Source organism: Diabrotica undecimpunctata, chromosome 8 (genome assembly GCF_040954645.1).
Source record: "Diabrotica undecimpunctata isolate CICGRU chromosome 8, icDiaUnde3, whole genome shotgun sequence".
NCBI classification, from domain to species: Eukaryota; Metazoa; Arthropoda; class Insecta; order Coleoptera; family Chrysomelidae; genus Diabrotica; species Diabrotica undecimpunctata.
Genome location: NC_092810.1, coordinates 31200145 through 31219692, shown reverse-complemented (window position 1 = coordinate 31219692; position 19548 = coordinate 31200145). Strand labels below are relative to the sequence as shown.

The 19548-nt window shown below is 32.4% G+C and overlaps 1 protein-coding gene across 2 annotated transcripts in view; it reads right to left on the bottom strand.

Moving 5' to 3' along the window:
* LOC140447393 (four and a half LIM domains protein 2-like) overlaps positions 1-19548 on the bottom strand; it is a 402290-nt gene that overhangs the window by 348410 nt on the left and 34332 nt on the right. Inside the window, exon 1 of one of the 2 annotated variants that reach the window (XM_072540016.1) lies at positions 13902-14072. The exons of the other annotated variant lie outside the window; for it this stretch is intronic. Within the exon in view, the coding sequence (XP_072396117.1) occupies positions 13902-14057 (156 nt within the window). The 5' untranslated portion in view covers positions 14058-14072. Of the gene's footprint in view, positions 1-13901; positions 14073-19548 lie in introns of those variants that run through there. 2 annotated transcript variants of the gene reach the window in all.

Here is a 19548-nt window from a genome sequence, read left to right as displayed (position 1 = left end):
TGAATAAAAATAAGTATTTGCTTTTACTTCCTCGTATTTAAGTATTTACTTAATATTAATTGAATAAAAGAACAGTAATTACTTTATGTAAAAGAGTTTACTTAGAGCAATAAGTAATCTATTTTATTTTCAAGTAGTTACTGAATGTATAAGGTTACACAAAATTTTTTCCAGTTATTACTTCTTTTTAGTTGAATAAAAAGAAGGATATTCTACAATTAGTAAGTAATACCTTAATATTGTTTGTTAAGGAATCTCAAATGAATACTTACGCCAGTAGTTTATGCATACTTACACTAGTAGAGTGGTAGTTCTAAACATTTTTCGATTATTATAATTATGGCTGACTTTATATATGTTCGTAAACATAAACACTACATGAAAAGAAAAAACGTTAGGCCCAGCAAGTCTAAGGTTCTATTGCGTTTTGAAAGCGAAAGTATAGACTTTCTATCAGATTATTTTTTGCCACAGCTAGATGAAACCAGAGGAGGTGCCCTTAGCTCTCGACAAAGGATGGAGATTTTTCTGCGATACGTTAGTCATACTGGATTTCAACCAGGTATTGCTGAAGATTTCGGCGTTCACCATACGACTGTATGTAAAACCATAAATAATGTTGCTGACAGAATTTTTGAGAAATCACATCAGTGGATAAAGTTTCCGTCTGACCTGGAAGGTATGGAAGAAGCAAGGACAAAGTGGGCAAATCGATTCCAAATACCTACCGTTATTGGCGCACTGGATTGTACCCATGTTCAAATTAAAAAACCTTCAGAATTTGGTGACCAATTTATTAATAGAAAAGGTTTTCCTAGCATAAATGTACAAATAACGTGTGATGCAAATGAGGTGATTACAAGTGTGGACACTCAGTGGCCTGGAAGTGTTCACGATTCGAGGATTTGGAAACAAAGTTCGATTTATCAAGTTATACATAGCTTTAGAGGCAATTTTTGCCTCCTTGGAGATAGTGGATATGGAATTTCTCCATAGTTATTATGCCCATTCAAAAACCCCCAAAACAGAAGCGAGGAATTATTTAATATCACTCATTCCAGAGAAAGGGTGATAATTGAAAGAGTATTTGGGCAGCTAAAGCAGAGATTTCCTATATTAGGGTCTAAAGTAAGAGTATCTTTGGCAAAAGTTCCAAAGATCATTGTTTGTTGTGCTGTTTTGCATAATATTTGCAAATATCTACGGGACGATTTTAAGTTATCCGAAAATGAACGGGAAAACCCACAGGACCTCCATGATGTACATTACAATGAAGCGGAAGTAGATATTATTCGTCAAAGAGGAGCTGCAAAACGCCAATTAATAGTGGAAACAATATTTAACAATAATATTTAAAAACAATATTTTACTTGATTTTGTAATTTTCTAACGTTGTTTTTAATTTGTTTACTTAAATATCATTGTCAATTTTTGTGCCATAGACACTACAATATAAAACAAGTATTTTTTGTTTTGATACCTATTTAATACACTAAAACTTTTAATACAAAATTAAGAAAACAAAAAATGTGAAACTAAAAATTGCAGTACATATATGGAAATTACAAATACATTAAAAATGGCAGTACATATTTGGAAATTACATATACATTACAAGTCTATGTATTCTCGTAGTTCTGATACGATGCGATTATTAACCACTTCTGCTCCAAAACTATCTTCAGGAATTAGATATGGCAAAACATTTGTCAATTTTTCTATCAGAAGTTTTTCCCTTTGCGCTTGAAGTCTAGCAACATTTAATTGTTCAAGAAGAACAAGTCATTGCAACTCTTGTGTTGATAAACTTTCCGTTTCATCGGTCTCTAACTTAAATTTCTTGTTCTTTGGGCGGTTTTTCAACGTTCCTATAGATGAGGGTATTTGTGAATTGGTACTAGCTGATCCAGTATTTTCTAGATTGTTCGCTTCTCCATTGTTAGTTCCAATGGAACATCCCCCAGGAATTTTCGTGAATACTGGATTTTTTTCAAAATTCAATATATCCAGAAATTCTTTTTCCCACTCGCGCAATTTAATTTTTTTGTTACCAGTCATATTTTTATCCGTTTTCTTCTTTACATCTGTTTTCATGTTATTGAGAATTTTTTTTAATTTGTCAATAGTAATACTTGTACCAGAAGCCTTAATAAATTGATCTCTTCCATGCCTTCTCTTTACTTTTAACAATTGCCGGAACCATTGATTTGTTCAGAAGAACCGTATGATTTTTCAATATTTTTACAAATATAAGCCTTTGACAGCCACTCTCGACAGGTAATTCTTCCTCACTTGACGACGACATGACTATTTATAGCGCTAAAATTTAACTGACGTGGATGTACCTACTACACAGAAATCTCAACGACGCACGCGACGTTTACAAACTTGTTAAAACTTGTCTTGCAGCTATAAAAACATCACAAGACAATTTTAAAAGTAAATACTTACAAGCATAAGTTAATACTTACAAGTATATACTTAAATTTCAGAATATTTTTCCAGTATTACCTTATAAGAAAACACTTACTTTTATTCGAATAAAAATAAGTAATATCTTATCCTTATAAGTATTAGCTTGTGCTTAAAAGTTACTACTTTTAAGGTAACACTTATTTTTATTCAACAGACCCATTGTAAGATTAAAATGTTACCTACTGCAAAATCAAAACCACTGGAAATGAATCCACCCAAATACAATATTGATGCACTGCAAAACGAGTTAACATCATTTTTATATAAGTTACGGCTTATCCAAAAATTAACAAACCTGATCTACTCTTCAGCCCAGAATACCTACCAAGAGATAATAAATAAAGTCAACTAAGCAGCTTATAAGGCACTTGGCACTATCCAAAGGAGCAAAAAGGATACTCCATTCTGGTGGACAAATGACATCGACAATGCAGTAAACAACAACAAACAAGCATACCAGAAGTAGCTGCAAACAAATGACCCAGATGATAGACGAACATATGCAAGATCAAACAGAGAAGTAAAAAGTTCACGTTAACACTATATGATGATGACCACGACGCAGTAATAGGTAAATTGTTGCATTAGAAATACAGGGAATGTGTGCAGTAGAGCAAGAAGAGGATGGATAAAACTGGAGTATTAAGCTTGATATTAAACAATAGAAACATGAGGAAACTAAGGAAGCTGATGCTAAAGAGAAATAACTGCAAAATATTGATTATTATGTAATGTTCATCCTTCTTCTTTGGTCAGATATATTAGGCAAATAAAACAGTCCAAAACAGAGAAAATCTTATATACTAAAACGCTAAGCCCTTTTATTGTCCACCACTTTACTCAAAAACCATATTAGATAATTAAAATATTTTTTCGGAATATTATTAGTATTACGTATGAGATTGTCAAGATATACTTTTGGTATAAAAATTCACTTCCGGTTTTGAGATGACCGGAAGTTAAAATTTACTTTAAGTTTTAGACCCCACAATGTATATATGGATCGAAAGGTCTCGTCGAGACGAATCTAAATATGTACTCACTGTTGAGATCCGACACCGGAAGTGACCCGAAACGCGCATAAAACGTCAAGATAGAGCAAATTTGACACCGGATTCTTGATCAGCATGCAAAATTAACTGCTAAATGATAACATTGTAACAAAAAACATTGTTTTCGACGAAATATTTCGTGATATTTAATACACTTTTTACTTGCATTATTATTGATGAATGTTATGTATATTCTTGCTTATATTGTTTGTATTGATCTCTTAATTTTTCTCGCAAAATAAAAATTTCATTTAAAAAACTCGATGTCGAGTTGGTCCGCTAGTATTAATTAAAAATCTACGCTCGCGACTAATTTTTATTTCAAATATTAATAGAGTTTGTCAATATGACCCAATTGGGGAAAATTTAATTGACGTTCATTAAATTTTACAAAATTAACTCTCTTCTTTCTGCTTGTTTATTAACGGAAAATGTTCGATGGAAATTCATATAAATTGGAAATATGTGGGTGTTCACAGGAATCGATCAAAGGAAAACTTGAAAGCTTGTTTATTCTGGTATTTTCTTCGTAATTAATAAAAAAATATCTATTTACTCCAAGCAATATTCCACCCACGGCTACCCATGTTACACTTAAATTAATATGGTTAGGATATATCGAAGATAATGTGCAATTTAAATTTTTTGTAAGATTATTTAGCGAATTAGTATTCGCTATATTCGGATATAATATTCGGAATATAAAAACGGAATATTAATCGTCTTCAAGGGCAAAAATCCGAAAGATAATGGAATAAACGTTGAACTTAAAAAGTATTAAGAAGAGAAAAGCGGAAAACTATAGGGACATTAACATTATTAGACACCTTATACAAAATATTGACAAAATCTATAAAAATAAAACTGGAATATTTTTACTGGAAAAATCCTCAATAACTTAAAGAAAATATGGAACCAGGACAAAATTACAATTACAAAACAAGTACATTAAATATATCGTCTATTTAGAGGTAAAACTCACTAACTGGTATTTTAGCTCAAAACCATGTTTGTATCAGTAAGTAACATTTAACATCTAAACTCTCGCGTGGTAAAACTCACTAGGTGCTACGTCCAATAATAAAGCAGTTATAGAATGCTAAAAAACATTTAGTGCACTTTGTTTACATTTCGTTGGGAGGTAAAAGTAAGGTTGCACTTAATGATTTTTACCTCACGGCAATACTGTTAACACGTGGTTTTGTAATTTGACAGCTGCGTACATGAGAGTTTGAGGTTAGGTTTTAGTCTCTGTGGTTGTGTGCACTTATTACTAAAATTGTTAAAAGTATAATATAGTGTAAATATATGCTGTCTCCTTGTAAGTTTGTGACTATGCTTATTTTAATTTTAATAAATCCCTAAATAATAGCCAAAATTAGAAAAACTTATGCAGACAAACTTTTTGATTCATCAAAACCTTCTACAAGTTCTGAGGTATGTCATATCAAGTGAAATAGTTTAAAATTACTTTAAAACAATTAAATTTATTATTTCAGAGATTTTCAAATCGTATTACACAAATGTTTGCCAGTTCCAGAATTACTAGGATGGTCGAAAGTGTATTACATAAAGCAAATGAAGAACCAATGATACCAAAAAATTACTTATAATAGTGTTTAAACGTTTTTTTATAATAAGTTGTGTATGTAGTTACTGAATTTTGTATTTAATTTCCAGAATCAATAAGGGATAAAAAATGATTTATTGTTTACTGAAATTAATTCCGGAAGTGTACAAACCAAGGCCAATGAGTTATTTGGTCACACTGAGGCTGAGAAGACTGTTCCAGATCAGGTAAAGAAACACATATTACTTATTATATTTGTTATCCAAGTAATTCATAATCATCACAATAATCCAGCCCGATGTTGCGTCCACTGCTGGACAAAGGCCTCCATAAAATTACTCCATTCGGTTATCATCATACAGAGACTAATTAACTTTTATATTTCAGGTGCCGAAAGAGGATGCTGTAATGGCAAGAGTTAAAAGACAACGAAGTACATTAAAAATCGTTCCGTATTCATCAAGCAGTGACAGTGATTTTTCTTCTGATGACATAGATATGGACTCTTGTTTCAGACCACCGAATTCACCTCTTTCTCCGACACCAGATATCTCCGATTTATCAGACTCCGCTGAAGCTACAGAAATGCATACCAAAAAATGTACATTAACAAGAAGGCGAAGACGAAATAAAAGAACTGGAAAGTAAACATTACTAAAGAGAAACGTTCCAAATGTGAGCCATATTATAACAAATTTAAACAATGCAATGCAAAGGGTCCCAAATTTGTTGATTGTACATATTGCAGATATAAATGCTCATTAAATTTTAATGAAGAGGTTAGGAAGACATTGTGTCAATCATATTGGTCTTTCAACGATTTTAAGAGGCAAAAAGATTTTATAATAAAAAATGTTACACCAGTTAAACCAAAATGTTTAAAAAATAATGTTAACAACAAAACGGTTTCAAGATTGTACTTCCTTGAAAGTCCCTTGGGACGGCACAGAGTATGTGCCAAGTTTTTGGAGAGAACTCTTTGTATTTCTAATGGTCCCATAAACACGGTCTTACAAGGAACCAATTCAGCAGGTTGTTTTTTCAGTGAAGATAAAAGGGGCGCAAAATCCCAGCAAACGCTACTAATGAAGAGTCTATCCAGTTATTAAAAAAACATATTGGGTCATTCCCTGCTGTAGAGTCGCATTATACAAGGGCCACTAGTTAAAGACTGTATTTAGACTCTAAATTATCAATTAAAAAAATGTACAATCTCTATCTCGAAAGTCTAGCTGAAAATCAAAAGCCAGTCAGCCATTGGAAATACGGGCAAATTTTTGGCAATGACTATAATTACTCTTTTTTCGTTCCTAGAAAGGATCAATGTGCAGCATGCAGTAAATATAACATGGCAGATGCAACAAAAAACCAAGATTTAGAACTAGAATATTCAATGCACAGAATAATGAAGAACAAATGCCATGAAGCAAAAAATACAGACAAAAAGTTATCTCAAAATGACAAGAAATTTAAAGACAGCAACATTCGACCTTCAAAGTGTACTGCAACTACCTTACTCCCCAGTATCCCCATTTTACTACTCTCTAAAATTGCATCTCGAGATGGTGAGCACGCATATTGCTACAGCTGGAATGAAGTTAATGGAAAGCGTGGCAACAACGAAATTGGATCTATTCTGTTAAAGTATATTACAAACTTACCCTCAACAGTTCTGAAAATATCATTGTTTTCAGACACTTGTGGAGGTCAAAATAGAAACCAGCAAGTGGCTGCTGCACTTCTCTATGCAGTGCATACTACGCACTTGGAATGCATAGAACAGAAATTTTTGAAGTCAGGACATAGTCATATGGAGTGCGACTCTATGCATTCGGCGATAGAGCATTCTAAAAAATCCGAACAGCTTTTATCATGAACGATTGGTTGGAAATATTTAGGTTAGCACAACAGAAAAGAGTACAGAAGGAGCCGTATGCAGTACGAGAACTTAAATATACAGATTTCTATGATCTAAATAATTTGGCACGAACAATAATAAAAAATAGAACGAAAGACGAAGACAGCTGCACAGTATCCTGGCTAAAAATTAAATGCTTCTTTGTAAAAGAACATGCCGATGTGATTTTTTTTAGATATGACCATTCATCGCCATATAAAAAATTAATTATTTCTTGTGGTCCAGGAAGAAGGAGTATTCGGGATATTTCAGAAATAAGGTTAAAATCTCTCTATAACGATTTACTCCCAATTTCAACTTTTAAGAAACGAGATCTAGTCAAACTTTGCAACGAAAATCTCATACCAGATGAAGTTCATCATTATTATAAAATTCTACCAACAAGTACCTCCACAAATGACAACCCAATTTTGATGAGGAATCAGAAGATTCAACATCAATTCATCCTTAAAATAAGTTTTTTTGTTATATTTTGTTTTGTTCTGTTCAATTTTACAGGAATTTATTATAATTTATAATAGTAAACGAAATAATAACATTTTCATCACTTAATATCTAGTCACTTTATCAGTAAGTACTAATCAGGAATATCGTAGTTTGAGGTAAAATTCATTAAGTACATTTAGCTTAACAATTTTAAAATTATTGAGTTCTGATCATTTCTTTTATAAACAGGATAGTAAAGTAACACCTAACCCCCATAAATAATAGCACTTCTATTTAGAGTAATCATAAATAAAATTATAAAGGAAAAAACGAACAAAATGTTGAATATCTCTGTTGTACTTATTTTGCAGTTAGTGAGGTTTACCTCTATATAGACAATATATGCAAATGAGATGACAGGGAAATTAAAGAAGCATCTTTCAGATATGACCGAAGCAGTGAATATGACTTTCAGAAGCAGTGTTCAGATATGACCGAAGTTAAAGAAGCATCTTATTTACAATAAATTGAGGAAAGAAGGCAAAAATATTTTTTATTGAAATGAAACATAAATAAATTAAGGGTATTCTGTAAAAACAGTTTGGCAAGATAAACTGGTTACAAATGCTCGTCAGGCATTTATAGAATGTTTGCCTATGGGCTTAAAATTTCCAAATGGTAAAGGTTGCCGTTTAATTGTCACTCATACTAGAGGAGATAAAGGATTTGTTGATGGAGGCTTTCTAGATTTTAATTCAAATTCTACGAACGACTACCATGAAGAAATGACTTGCGTGTGTGTGTGTGTGTGTGTGTGTGTGTGCTGTTGGTTTCTTTTGACTGTGGACTTAATATGTCTGCGTGTGTTTTTGAGGAATATTTCAGTCAAATGATAGATGTATTACCGACCAATTCTGTAATACTCATAAACAATGCCAGTTACCATTCAAGATTAATTGAACCATTACTGAACACTAAGAAAGCAAGAACTCTTGCATTGGCTAATAACCAATGAAATAGTAGTGCCAGCAGAAGCTTTTTCAAAAGACTTATTGCAGCTATGCAAACAAGATTCACCAAAATTTAAAAAGTATAGAAATAGCAAAGAACATGGAGTTAAAGTGTTGCGATTACCACCTTATCACTATGAAGTTAACTCCCATAGAACTAATCTGGGCTCAAATAAAGGGATATGTCGCCAGAAATAATATAACATTTTTAAACTTCAAGATGTTCGTCAACTATTATCTGAACCGATATCAAAAATTTCATCTGACAATTCGCTGTCTAAGAATTACAAGGTTGTATGATACAAAATGTAGAAACTGAGAAAAATGACTTGGAATATTTTGACCATTAGATTTGGTATACAAGAAAGTATATTTGCTTTTGTTTTAAACATAATAGATGAAAGTCTACTACAAAAGCACATTTAAAAAAAAAAGGAATAGAAAATATTTAATTTTTTCCATATTTTTATTGAAAAATAAAATAACCTAGAACTTCGTGACTCTAATAAAAAACGAAAAGTGCAAAAACATGAAACATAAGTCTTTGTAACATTATCTTCTTAGTCTAGGCGGGATCTGTTTTGGATTGGACATTTTCCATAGGAAGCTATTTTTTTGCTGGAATCCCTTCAGGATGTGCCCAATATCGATAATCACGATATGCGCCAGTCGCAAACCCTGTGCTAAATTTTTTATTTAACAAAATCTGAAAACAATTGAAAATTTCTCATTTTTTGCTCCTATCTTCGTTTATAATTCGGAAAATATTGATCTTAGAGAAAAAATTATAAAAAGTTAAAAGTTTCGTTATTCAATTTTACACAATATTTCGTTAGCTAGAAATTGAAAATTTAATGTTTATTGTTGAAAAAACAGCAATAATTGGAAAAAAAAGTACAAAAAAATGAAGTTAATCCTTTAAATGTTTTCGACTTTCTAAACTTGACTTACAAGCTCCATATTCCGCCTAGAAAAACCTTTTAATATGTTTAAAACGTGTGCTAAATTTTGTTAAGATCGGTCGTATAGGTTTTGCATAATAATTTTGCAACCCAGCCTAGTGGAAAAAAATCGCAAATTTTCAAATTTATAGTAGGCCCTAAATAAGGCCCTCAGTTAGTTGCAAATTTTTTTACATATGAAGGAAGGCTCAAAATTTCAAACGCTATTTGTAAAATTCGAATCGGTTCACTAGGAGAGCCTAGAAATTTTTTTAAAGTTTTAAACGTTTTTTATATATATATATATATATATATATATATATATATATATATATATATATATATATATATTAGGCTTATAAACAAATTGAATAACTTTACAATCTTTAAACATATTAATTTCAAAATTTATACACTTAAAGAACATTAAAAGACGCTTCTTTAAAAAAACAGATACATTCGGCTTACTAGTTACCGAGATATTGAAGGTCAAAGTTGGCATACATTTGCAGTGTAACCATAAGTGATAGAGGGCTCGTTTTTAAACAAATACCCTCGTCTTGTCAAGTACTTTTTATATGAAAAGTTTTACGTAATGCGCTTCATGGCAACATCCATTAAAAGACAAATAAAAAACCGTTTTCGGGTGGTGGGGGACATTCACGCGAAATGTGAATCGGCAAGTTCAAAATCATAACGCGCGCTAAAAATTGCATTATCTCGGCTTCTTGTTAACCAATTTTGCTCTTTTTTTGAATCGATGTCTCGGACGACAAGGATTTCAAATATCATGTTTTCAAATACCATTTTTAATTGCAAATTGGGAAATTTGCAATAAACAATTGTATGTTAAACAAGTAATTGCATTTTTTCTTCATGTATTTTTTTTGAGCTTGCAATTTATACATTCAAGTAAATTGTTACTTTTAGTAAACAAATATATATTTATAAATTGTTAATAAATAATTTAAATTGTTAAAACAAAGGCGAACGAAAAAAAAATTTTTTTTTTCATAAATAAACTTTATTTTGACTCAATCTTCAATAATTTTTTTTTAAAGTCTTTTTCTTTTTTTGGAGGGATATGTTTAAAGCTCGTAAAGTTATTCAATTTGTTTATAAACCTAAAAAATGTTTAAAACTTTAGATCTTAACAAAATTTAGCACACGTTTTAAACATATTAAAAAGTTTTTCTAGGCGAAATATGGAGCTTGTAAGTCAAATTTAGAAAGTCGAAAACATTTAAAGGATTAACTTCATTGTTTTGTACTTTTTTTCCAATTATTGCTATTTTTTCAACAATAAACATTAAATTTTCAATTTCTAGCTAACGAAATATTGTGTAAAATTGAATAACGAAACTTTTAACTTCTTATAATTTTTTCTCTAGGATCAATAGTTTCCGAATGATAAACAAAAATAGGAGCAAAAAAATGAGAAATTTTCAATTGTTTTCAGATTTTGTTAAATAAAAAATTTAGCACAGGGTTTGCGACTGGCGCATATCGTGATTATCGATATTTGGAACATCCTGAAGGGATTCCAGCAAAAAAATAGCTTCCTATGGAAAATGTCCATTATGGTCTGAATTTCTACAGATCCCGCCTAGTCTATCTGATCAGCAATCTCAGTTTTACTGTTAGTGTTGAGACGTGTTGGAAAACATGTGAACATAAAAGTTTCTATCTACATCTGACATCCAGTTGTACATAGATTTCAGAGCTTGTTTTGTACATGTCACACCGTGTTTTGTGCCACGGTGACTTTAACATCATTTTTGTTTATTGATATGGGTATTTCGTTATTTTCAGCAGTATGTCTCCTCGCATTTCGTTGTCTTAAACTGATGATTTTGTATTCACGTTCGTTAAAAGTGGTTCGGAAACTAATGCCATAAAAATCTGTAGTAAATTGTAAAGAACCCACCTTTGAAAATGGAACTGCAGTATAATTCAGTTTTGATGAATAGGTTGAAAAAACCAGAAAATCTTGCTCTTTCATTTGAAGTATGGTGTAAGGCTTTCTTGTGTTTACTTACAAAAGGACTCTTAATAACGGAAGTAGAGAAAAGTATTCAGATTTTCTCAAACTGCGTTCAATTGCACTGTGAACTGAATCAACCTCTTGTATGCAGGAATGTCCAGGTACTGAAAACTTCATTTGAATTTTCTTTAAGTTCGTACTAGTTTTTAAAATATGTGCAATAGCAAAGCTCATAAATCTATTTTGCGGGTGGCAACTATCGCTCCGCAGAGTCAAATCGTCCATTAACGGATAGTCTTCTACAATCCTTTTCAGGATTCTGTATACAGGACTGGCAATATCATTCCCAGCCCGACCATGCATTGCCTCTGAACAAATCGCGCAATAAACAGTCCGGTTTATGGAAAGGTGCGCTGTCATGTTATACACATTTAGCTTACTTTTTCAAAAGACATTTTTGACGTCTCATTTTGGACATGTCAATACATTTTGTAAGTCAAAACACAGTACTGCGTTACTATTTTCAATATCCATCCTTTTATCTTCTCTCAGTAAAATTTTTTCTTGTGTGTAAAAGTGTTTTTCATATTGCTTTTTCTTTTCTTTATTAAGTTTTTTTTTTCCGGTAGTCTATTACAGCACAGAGGTCACATAGATCTTTTGAAGGTTTATTAAATGAATAATAGTTAATGAATAAAATATTTTGCGATAAACATTAAGTTTTACTGGAGTCAAGTATTTCTCCTTTATGAAATCCTCGTGCATATTATACATTTTTTGCAGTGATAGGTCACCCTCTACATATTTCCTTTAATATCAGCCCTACAATAATGGCTTTTTATTACAGGGAACATATTAATATGCTCTCTAACAAGATTGGAAGTTGCATCTGATCTGAAGTAACTGTTTTTCTATGCTTTTCCTGAACACTTTGAAGAATTGTGTTTGTTTCTGTAGAATTTTTCTAAACGGTGTATATAGGTTTTTAACTTATACCTAGTGTTTCGCAGTAAAACTGTTTGTTATTACTTAATATAAAGAAGAATTTAAAGGTTCTAGTTTTTTTTTGAGTTTTGGGCATTTTTTCCTTTTCTCCTTCGATGTGGAATACTCATTTCAGTTGTGTTTAAAATAAACATCCTTTTTTCACTGCTACCAAGCTTGCAATAATCAGAAAATAAATTTTTTCTGCCTTTTTCGCTTATATTTTTGGCACATTTATAAATGCATTTCTCGAAGCAGTCTTTATGTGTTTTTATCTCTCTTACTGGTCTTAACTTCTTTCGTGATGAAATGTATTCTAGCCCTCTATCAAAATTTTGTTTTCTAATATTGCAAGCCCAACCCTCGGGATTTCTAGATCTCTTTCTAGTACATTTTTTCTCTTGTAAACTGTTATTTTTCTAAAGTTGATTTTCGGAATTTTCCTCATATTGCTGTGTGCATATTTCTTTATTTTCCTTGGAAAAGTGGTCTTTTACTAGAATTGTTTGTTTTGTGCAGATATAAATCGAGTAATAAAATTGATGACAGTTTCTACATACTACATAGGACCGTGCTATTTTGAGTTTGGAAAGTTCACTAAAATTTTGCGAACAACAAAGTTGTATGTTTAACATAGGACTATGTTGCACTCTTTTCATATTTTCATAACATACACCAATGATTTTCGATTAATTTTAGTGGATTGCATGCATATATTTTAGATTTACAATGTTCTATGGGTGCCTTATGATACATAGAACCTTGTTATCTTAAAATTGTTGATTTTTTAATTTGTCACATACACCCTTGTAATGCTCAGGCAGCGAATTGGCAAAAAACTACAAGACATGTCATAGCCGAGGAAGAACCATGCTGGAAACTCGATATGTTAATAGATGAAACAATAGAAACAATTATTATTTATGTGGGAAATGAAGAAACTGATGATGATGACGATGTCTGGTTATCGGAAGACAACTTATGTATCTAATTATATATTATTTATATTACTAATTATAAGTTTATATGACGTTAGTACCCGAAATATATTTATTATTAAATTGTAATGAAATGTCCTAAACCAATATTTATTATTTTTATAAAAATTAATGTGGGTACGTAATATTGACATTTATGTTCTTCTTCACTGAGGCGTTCAGTTATTACTTTATCTCTTACGGTTGGCTCATTTGCGTTTTATGATCATATTAAAGTCGAGTGAAAATTCAGATAAGTAGGTATTAATTATTACGTTTTTTCTGCATCGACCAACCCTGTATTTAGACCTTTGCTATAAAATTTGTGATCGGGTATTTTTTACCCATGTTAAGTAAATATAAAGAACGGTTAAGTCATGCATCCTAGGGTTATTATACATGAAATTTTGAGATATTTAGTCTTGTTTAATAGTGTTTTTCCATTTACATTTTTGATTTTTTCCATTATTATCTCCTTCTTTTTTAATATTTTTACACAAAGAATTGTGATTAAGCAAATTATTCAATTTGGTATTGAAAAAATTCATGAAACCAACAACTCACCCCTCCACCGAACTCCCACAATCTCAAGATGTCACTATCACCGTCACCTTCACCGAAACTTCTGCCGTTCTTCATCACTCGCGTCGGCGTCACGACGTCTTCACCGTACTTGGAAGAAATGTTCAGTCGTGCGAACGAACTACTGTAGCCCGACATGTTTCATTTGAACTACGGCGAAGAGGCGAGAGTAAAAAGCAAAACCTTTGCCGAAACTCAGATCTCGTCAAGAAGGAACGTGTGCAGCTGGAGACAGAAGTTATGAGTGGGTACAAGTGTTTCTAAATTTTCGAAAAGTTTGAGAATGGAAGCGATTAGTGTGAAGACTGTAGTCGGATTATATTGTTCTGGATTAAAATAATCTTGTGGGGATTAACAGAGCTGATAATGTAGAATTTTTAAAGTCAAACTGAATAATTTACAATTTTTACGTGATCCTTTACGTAAAGAATCTTTTGTTACATTTGTATATATTCACCACATATATATTAAACAGTTCTCAGAATGTCGATATCGATAACTCTAATTAACAAGATAATTCAGAATGATGATGAGTTGATTTGTTTTTCTGATTAAAAAAATTAAAATAAAAGTACTCTACCAGGAGTAGTTCATCATCATCATTCTGGCTTTTCAACCCTGTGTGGGTACTAGCCTCCCCAAGAATTTCTCTCCAGTCGTCCCTATCCATTGCCTTTCTCCGCCAAGCACGTATTCCCATATTTCTCATGTCTTCATCGATGTTATCAAGGAACCTTGTTCTGGGTCTTCCTCTTGTTCTCTGACAAATGGGTCTATCAAGGAGCGTTTTTCTAGCTGGGTGATTTTGTTCCATGCATGTTTGTACATGCCCTATCCACCTCAGACGTCCTATCTTATTATGTTTTACGATATCTGGTTCCTGGTATATTCTATAAAGTTCAAAGTTGTATCGTCTTCTCCACACTCCATTGTCATTCACTGCTCAATAGATTCGCCTTAGTACTTTTCTGTCGAAACATCCTAACATGTTTCATTATTTTTTGTTAGAGTCCAGTTCTCTGAACTATATGTTAGGACTGGGCTTATTATTGTTTTATAGAGTTTTATTTTTATATTTCTCGATATAATTGTGGATTTAAGGAGGAGATTGAGCCCAAAATAGCATCTGTTGGCCGTGCAAATTCTGCGGTTTATCTTTGCGGTAGTATTATTTTCAATGTTAAGGATCGCTCCCAGGTATACAAATTCGATCACTACTTCGATGACGTCGTTTTCTATAACAAGTGGTCGTAGGATTTGTGGTTGCGTGCTTATTTTCATATACTTTGTTGATGTTTACTATTAAACCCATTTTTGTAGCTGATTCTTTTAATGCTACATACGCCTCCCGTACAGCGTTTTCCGTTCTCCCAACACTATTGATATCATCAGCATAGGCCAGGATTTGCACTGATTTATTATATATTGAACCAGTGGTTGTGATTTGTGACACACGTATTACTATTTCCAGAGCCAGATTGAACATTATACAGGAGAGAGGGTCTCCCTGGCGCAGTCCCTTATTTGTTTTAAAAGGTTCAGACAGTTCCTCCTGAATTCGTACTCTACATTCAACTTTTTCAAGAGTTAATTTTGTTAAATTTACCATTGATTTGGTACTCCTAGCTCTTTCATTGCTTGGAACATTTCTCTTCAATTCACAGAGTCGTAGGCTGCTTTGTAGTTTATAGATGTGTGATGAGTATCAATGCCATATTTCAGTGCTTTTTCCAAAATTTGTTTCAGGGTTGCAATCTGATTAATTGTCGATTTACCGCCTCTGAGACCAGCCTAGTATTTTCCTACTATTTGTTCTGCAGTTTCCCTACTATCTGTGGCTAGAGCATTCAAAGATATCTTCTTTTTTGTGTACAGCGCAAAGTATTCCAATATTCCAATCATTGGAGAACGATTTCTGTGTCCATATTTCTTTTATAAGCTGCTGTAATGTCATTATGGTATCATGGCCACCTTCTTTATATAGTTCAGCTGGGAGATTATCTATTCCGGGTGATTTGTTTCTGGCTAGTTTTTTAACTGCATCTTTAACTTCAAGAATCGTTGATGGTTCCTTTTCCCTCTCGTCTGTTCCCCTTACCTTATCTCTTTATTTCGTCTTCCAGGTTTTCTTCTTCTTCCTAAATATTAAGTGCCTGGTTAAAGGTTTTCACCTATCTATTCAATACATCTTTTCTTGTTGTTAATAGGTCGCCATTCTGACTTCCGCATTGTCTTGTGGTTGCCGTGAATTCTTTTCTGTTAATTTTAACTTTCTTATAGAATGCTCAGAATTCTTTCTCTTTGTTGAGGTTTTCTATATGTTTAAGTTTCTTATTTAAGTGGTTTCGTTTTTTCTTTTGTGTATCCTCTTTTCTTCTCTTCTCTTCGTCTGGTAAAAACTAGAACAACTGTAGAGAATTACCAGGACTAGTTATTAACTACAAAATTATCAATGATGGGTGTATAATAATACAAAGTTTTAATATTCTCATCGATATTTACATTTAGATGTGCCTGGTACTATTTTTGAAAGTTGAAGTTCCATCCAGTTGAAGTTTTCATCGAACTGTTGATCAGTCCACGTGGACCAAGAGACTTATGAGTCCTACGTGAACCAATCAAAACATCGGATATGGCTATTATGACAAATAATAATGCGTTATCTTTTATCGGCAGACTTACGCATCCTTCGGATAAGATATAACAATATTTGCTTACGCGACCTAAACCATAAAATAGTTTAGGAGGAAAAATCCCGTTTCGCCCCGTCCAGTATTTTGCACTTGGGTATGCAAACAACTGTAGAGAATTACCAGGACTAGTTATTAACTACAAAATTATCAATGATGGGTGTATAATAATACAAAGTTTTAATATTCTCATCGATATTTACATTTAGATGTGCCTGGTACTATTTTTGAAAGTTGAAGTTCCATCCAGTTGAAGTTTTCATCGAACTGTTGATCAGTCCACGTGGACCAAGAGACTTATGAGTCCTACGTGAACCAATCAAAACATCGGATATGGCTATTATGACAAATAATAATGCGTTATCTTTTATCGGCAGACTTACGCATCCTTCGGATAAGATATAACAATATTTGCTTACGCGACCTAAACCATAAAATAGTTTAGGAGGAAAAATCCCGTTTCGCCCCGTCCAGTATTTTGCACTTGGGTATGCAGGTATATTTTATTTTTAAAGCAACGAAAGCAGATTTTGCAAAACAAGAATATTTTTAGTATAACCATAACTACTACACCCATTCAGCTACATTCAAAGTCCTTTCTAAACTTCTTTTACCATTTAAGAAGATACTTTTAAAATGTGGCGTCCGTGGTATGATATTAATTCTGGAGCTGAAGAGCCAGTGAAATCCTCTAATCAATTGGAAGATTTACAAAGCTGTGTAGTAAAACGTAAGCGACATTTGCAATACATCTGCGATGATGCCAAACATGTGCTGAAACATGTTTATGAAGGACTGTGTTCTGAATTATCTAAATCAGAGGTAATTGCAGAAATATGTTTTTAACCAGAGTGCCCAAAGCAACCTGCTACAAGATTATATGAGAAACATCTTCTAGACAGAGGAGAAAGGATTGTGGCAAATTCAGACAAATAGAACCGCAATTAATTAAACCTATAGCCAAAACAATATACAACATGTATGCGGCTTATACGTTTCCAACTATTGAAAGTCTTCGAAGTGAATTGGTTAGAAAGTCTCAGAAATGTTCAGCAACAACAATTTCTTATTCCTTACACGATTATTTCTTAAGTCCAATAATTTAAAACAATAGACAAGCGCCAGACACTACTGAAAAGTACTAAGAAACAATTATATATCAGACAGATAAGTCAGTATCAAAAAATGAAACGAAATATTGTTTATTTAGATGAGACCTGATATGATACTCATGACACAGTGAAACAAATTTGGACGAATAATAACAAAAAGTGTTAAGTCAGTACCGCCCAATAAAGGACAGAGAATTATAATAAAGATACATCTCTAGATTATTATGAGGATATGGAAAGTTCAATTTTTTAATCATGGTTTGAAAAATCTCTTTTTCCGAAATTACCTAAACATAGTGTGATTTTCAAGGACAACGCATCATATCATTCAAGATTAATGAGAAAAATTCCAAATATTACTTGGAACAAATTACAAATTCAGAATTTTTTATTCGAGGAAGATTTGTATTTTGAGGTATCCTATAGAAAAAAGCAATTGTTGGAGGTTGCTCATAATAGACAGTACCAGAAGGAATATGTTGTTGATAACTGTGCTCGCAGTAATGGGCATACCGTGCTTAGACTTCCTCCTTATTATTGTACATTGAACCCAATAGAGTTAATATTGGCTCAATTTAAAGGAAATATAAGGAAAAGAAACGTGGCTCCTAAATTTTCGTCTACTGTTCTCCAGTTTATTAGAATTAAGTCACAAAGATTACAGCAACCAACTGGAAAATTGTAATCAAACATGTAATCGGAGTAGAAAATGACTATGTTAAATATTTACCAGCATTAACCAAATTAACTATAAATTTCGAAGATACGAGTGATACTAGTGATAACAGTGACTCTGAGCAGATTAGTAAGTACTTACTTAATTCGAATTAGGTGTTAGTTGAAACCTTTATTTTTATTGTAATTGTAAATATTCTCATTTTGCTTACATATCTTTGAAAATAGGGTACAAACACACTTCTTGGTGGGAAAAAAAGGTACAATGTATTTAATTTAAAATAGCCAAAGTACAGGTTAGGTTATTATAAAATACCTGCTAAGTAAGTGTATGAAAAAAGATGAGAATAAAAGTTTTAGACCTCCTACCCATTTTAAAATTATTGAGGTACTAAGTCTTCTCGAACACTTCCGTAGTTCTACTAAAACGTTTCTCGCGAATTGTGAAATATTACTTTAAGTGGACAAGGCACTTTTTGGAATGGAGCCCCTCAGACTAAAACAGACTAAAAAGAATCATCCTAATAGTAATGATCACAACTACATACGCCAAAGACGAAAAAATTGACGTAGTAAGACTTAAAATACTTCCTGTAGAGTAAAACTTTTGGTTGCGACTTTACATGACCGCGACAAGTTTCTTACACCTACATTTCGATTCGGTTTCATTAAAGGTAGGTTCGAATGAATTTTTATGGTCTGTGGGTACGTATTAAAATGTTTTCCAATGTTAAGAGACGTCACTGTCGCAATAAGGTTCAGTAAAAACCAAAAAGAAGGCAGTCACGGTCAAGACAATGTCTTCATTCTTCTTTTTTTCATCTTATTGTCCTCGTTAGTACGTAGTAAGAGGGCAGCAGGGGCTTTCTTTTTCGTAAGAATTGATTTATTACGAAGACTAATTTATAAAGACGCGACGGCCGAAAAAATTCCTCCAAGATACAGTAACGTTAAAGTTGCGTAACATGTCACTTTCCACATAATAAAATCAACATATTTGCAGTAACTGATTGTTTTACAAGTACCAGAAAGTCTTTGATATTGATCTTCTATCTATATTAAACAACGGTCTTTATTTACAATTTTTTTAACCTTGAAAACCCCCTCTATAAGTTTAATAGATCATTAATTATCGATATATAAACAAGGTCG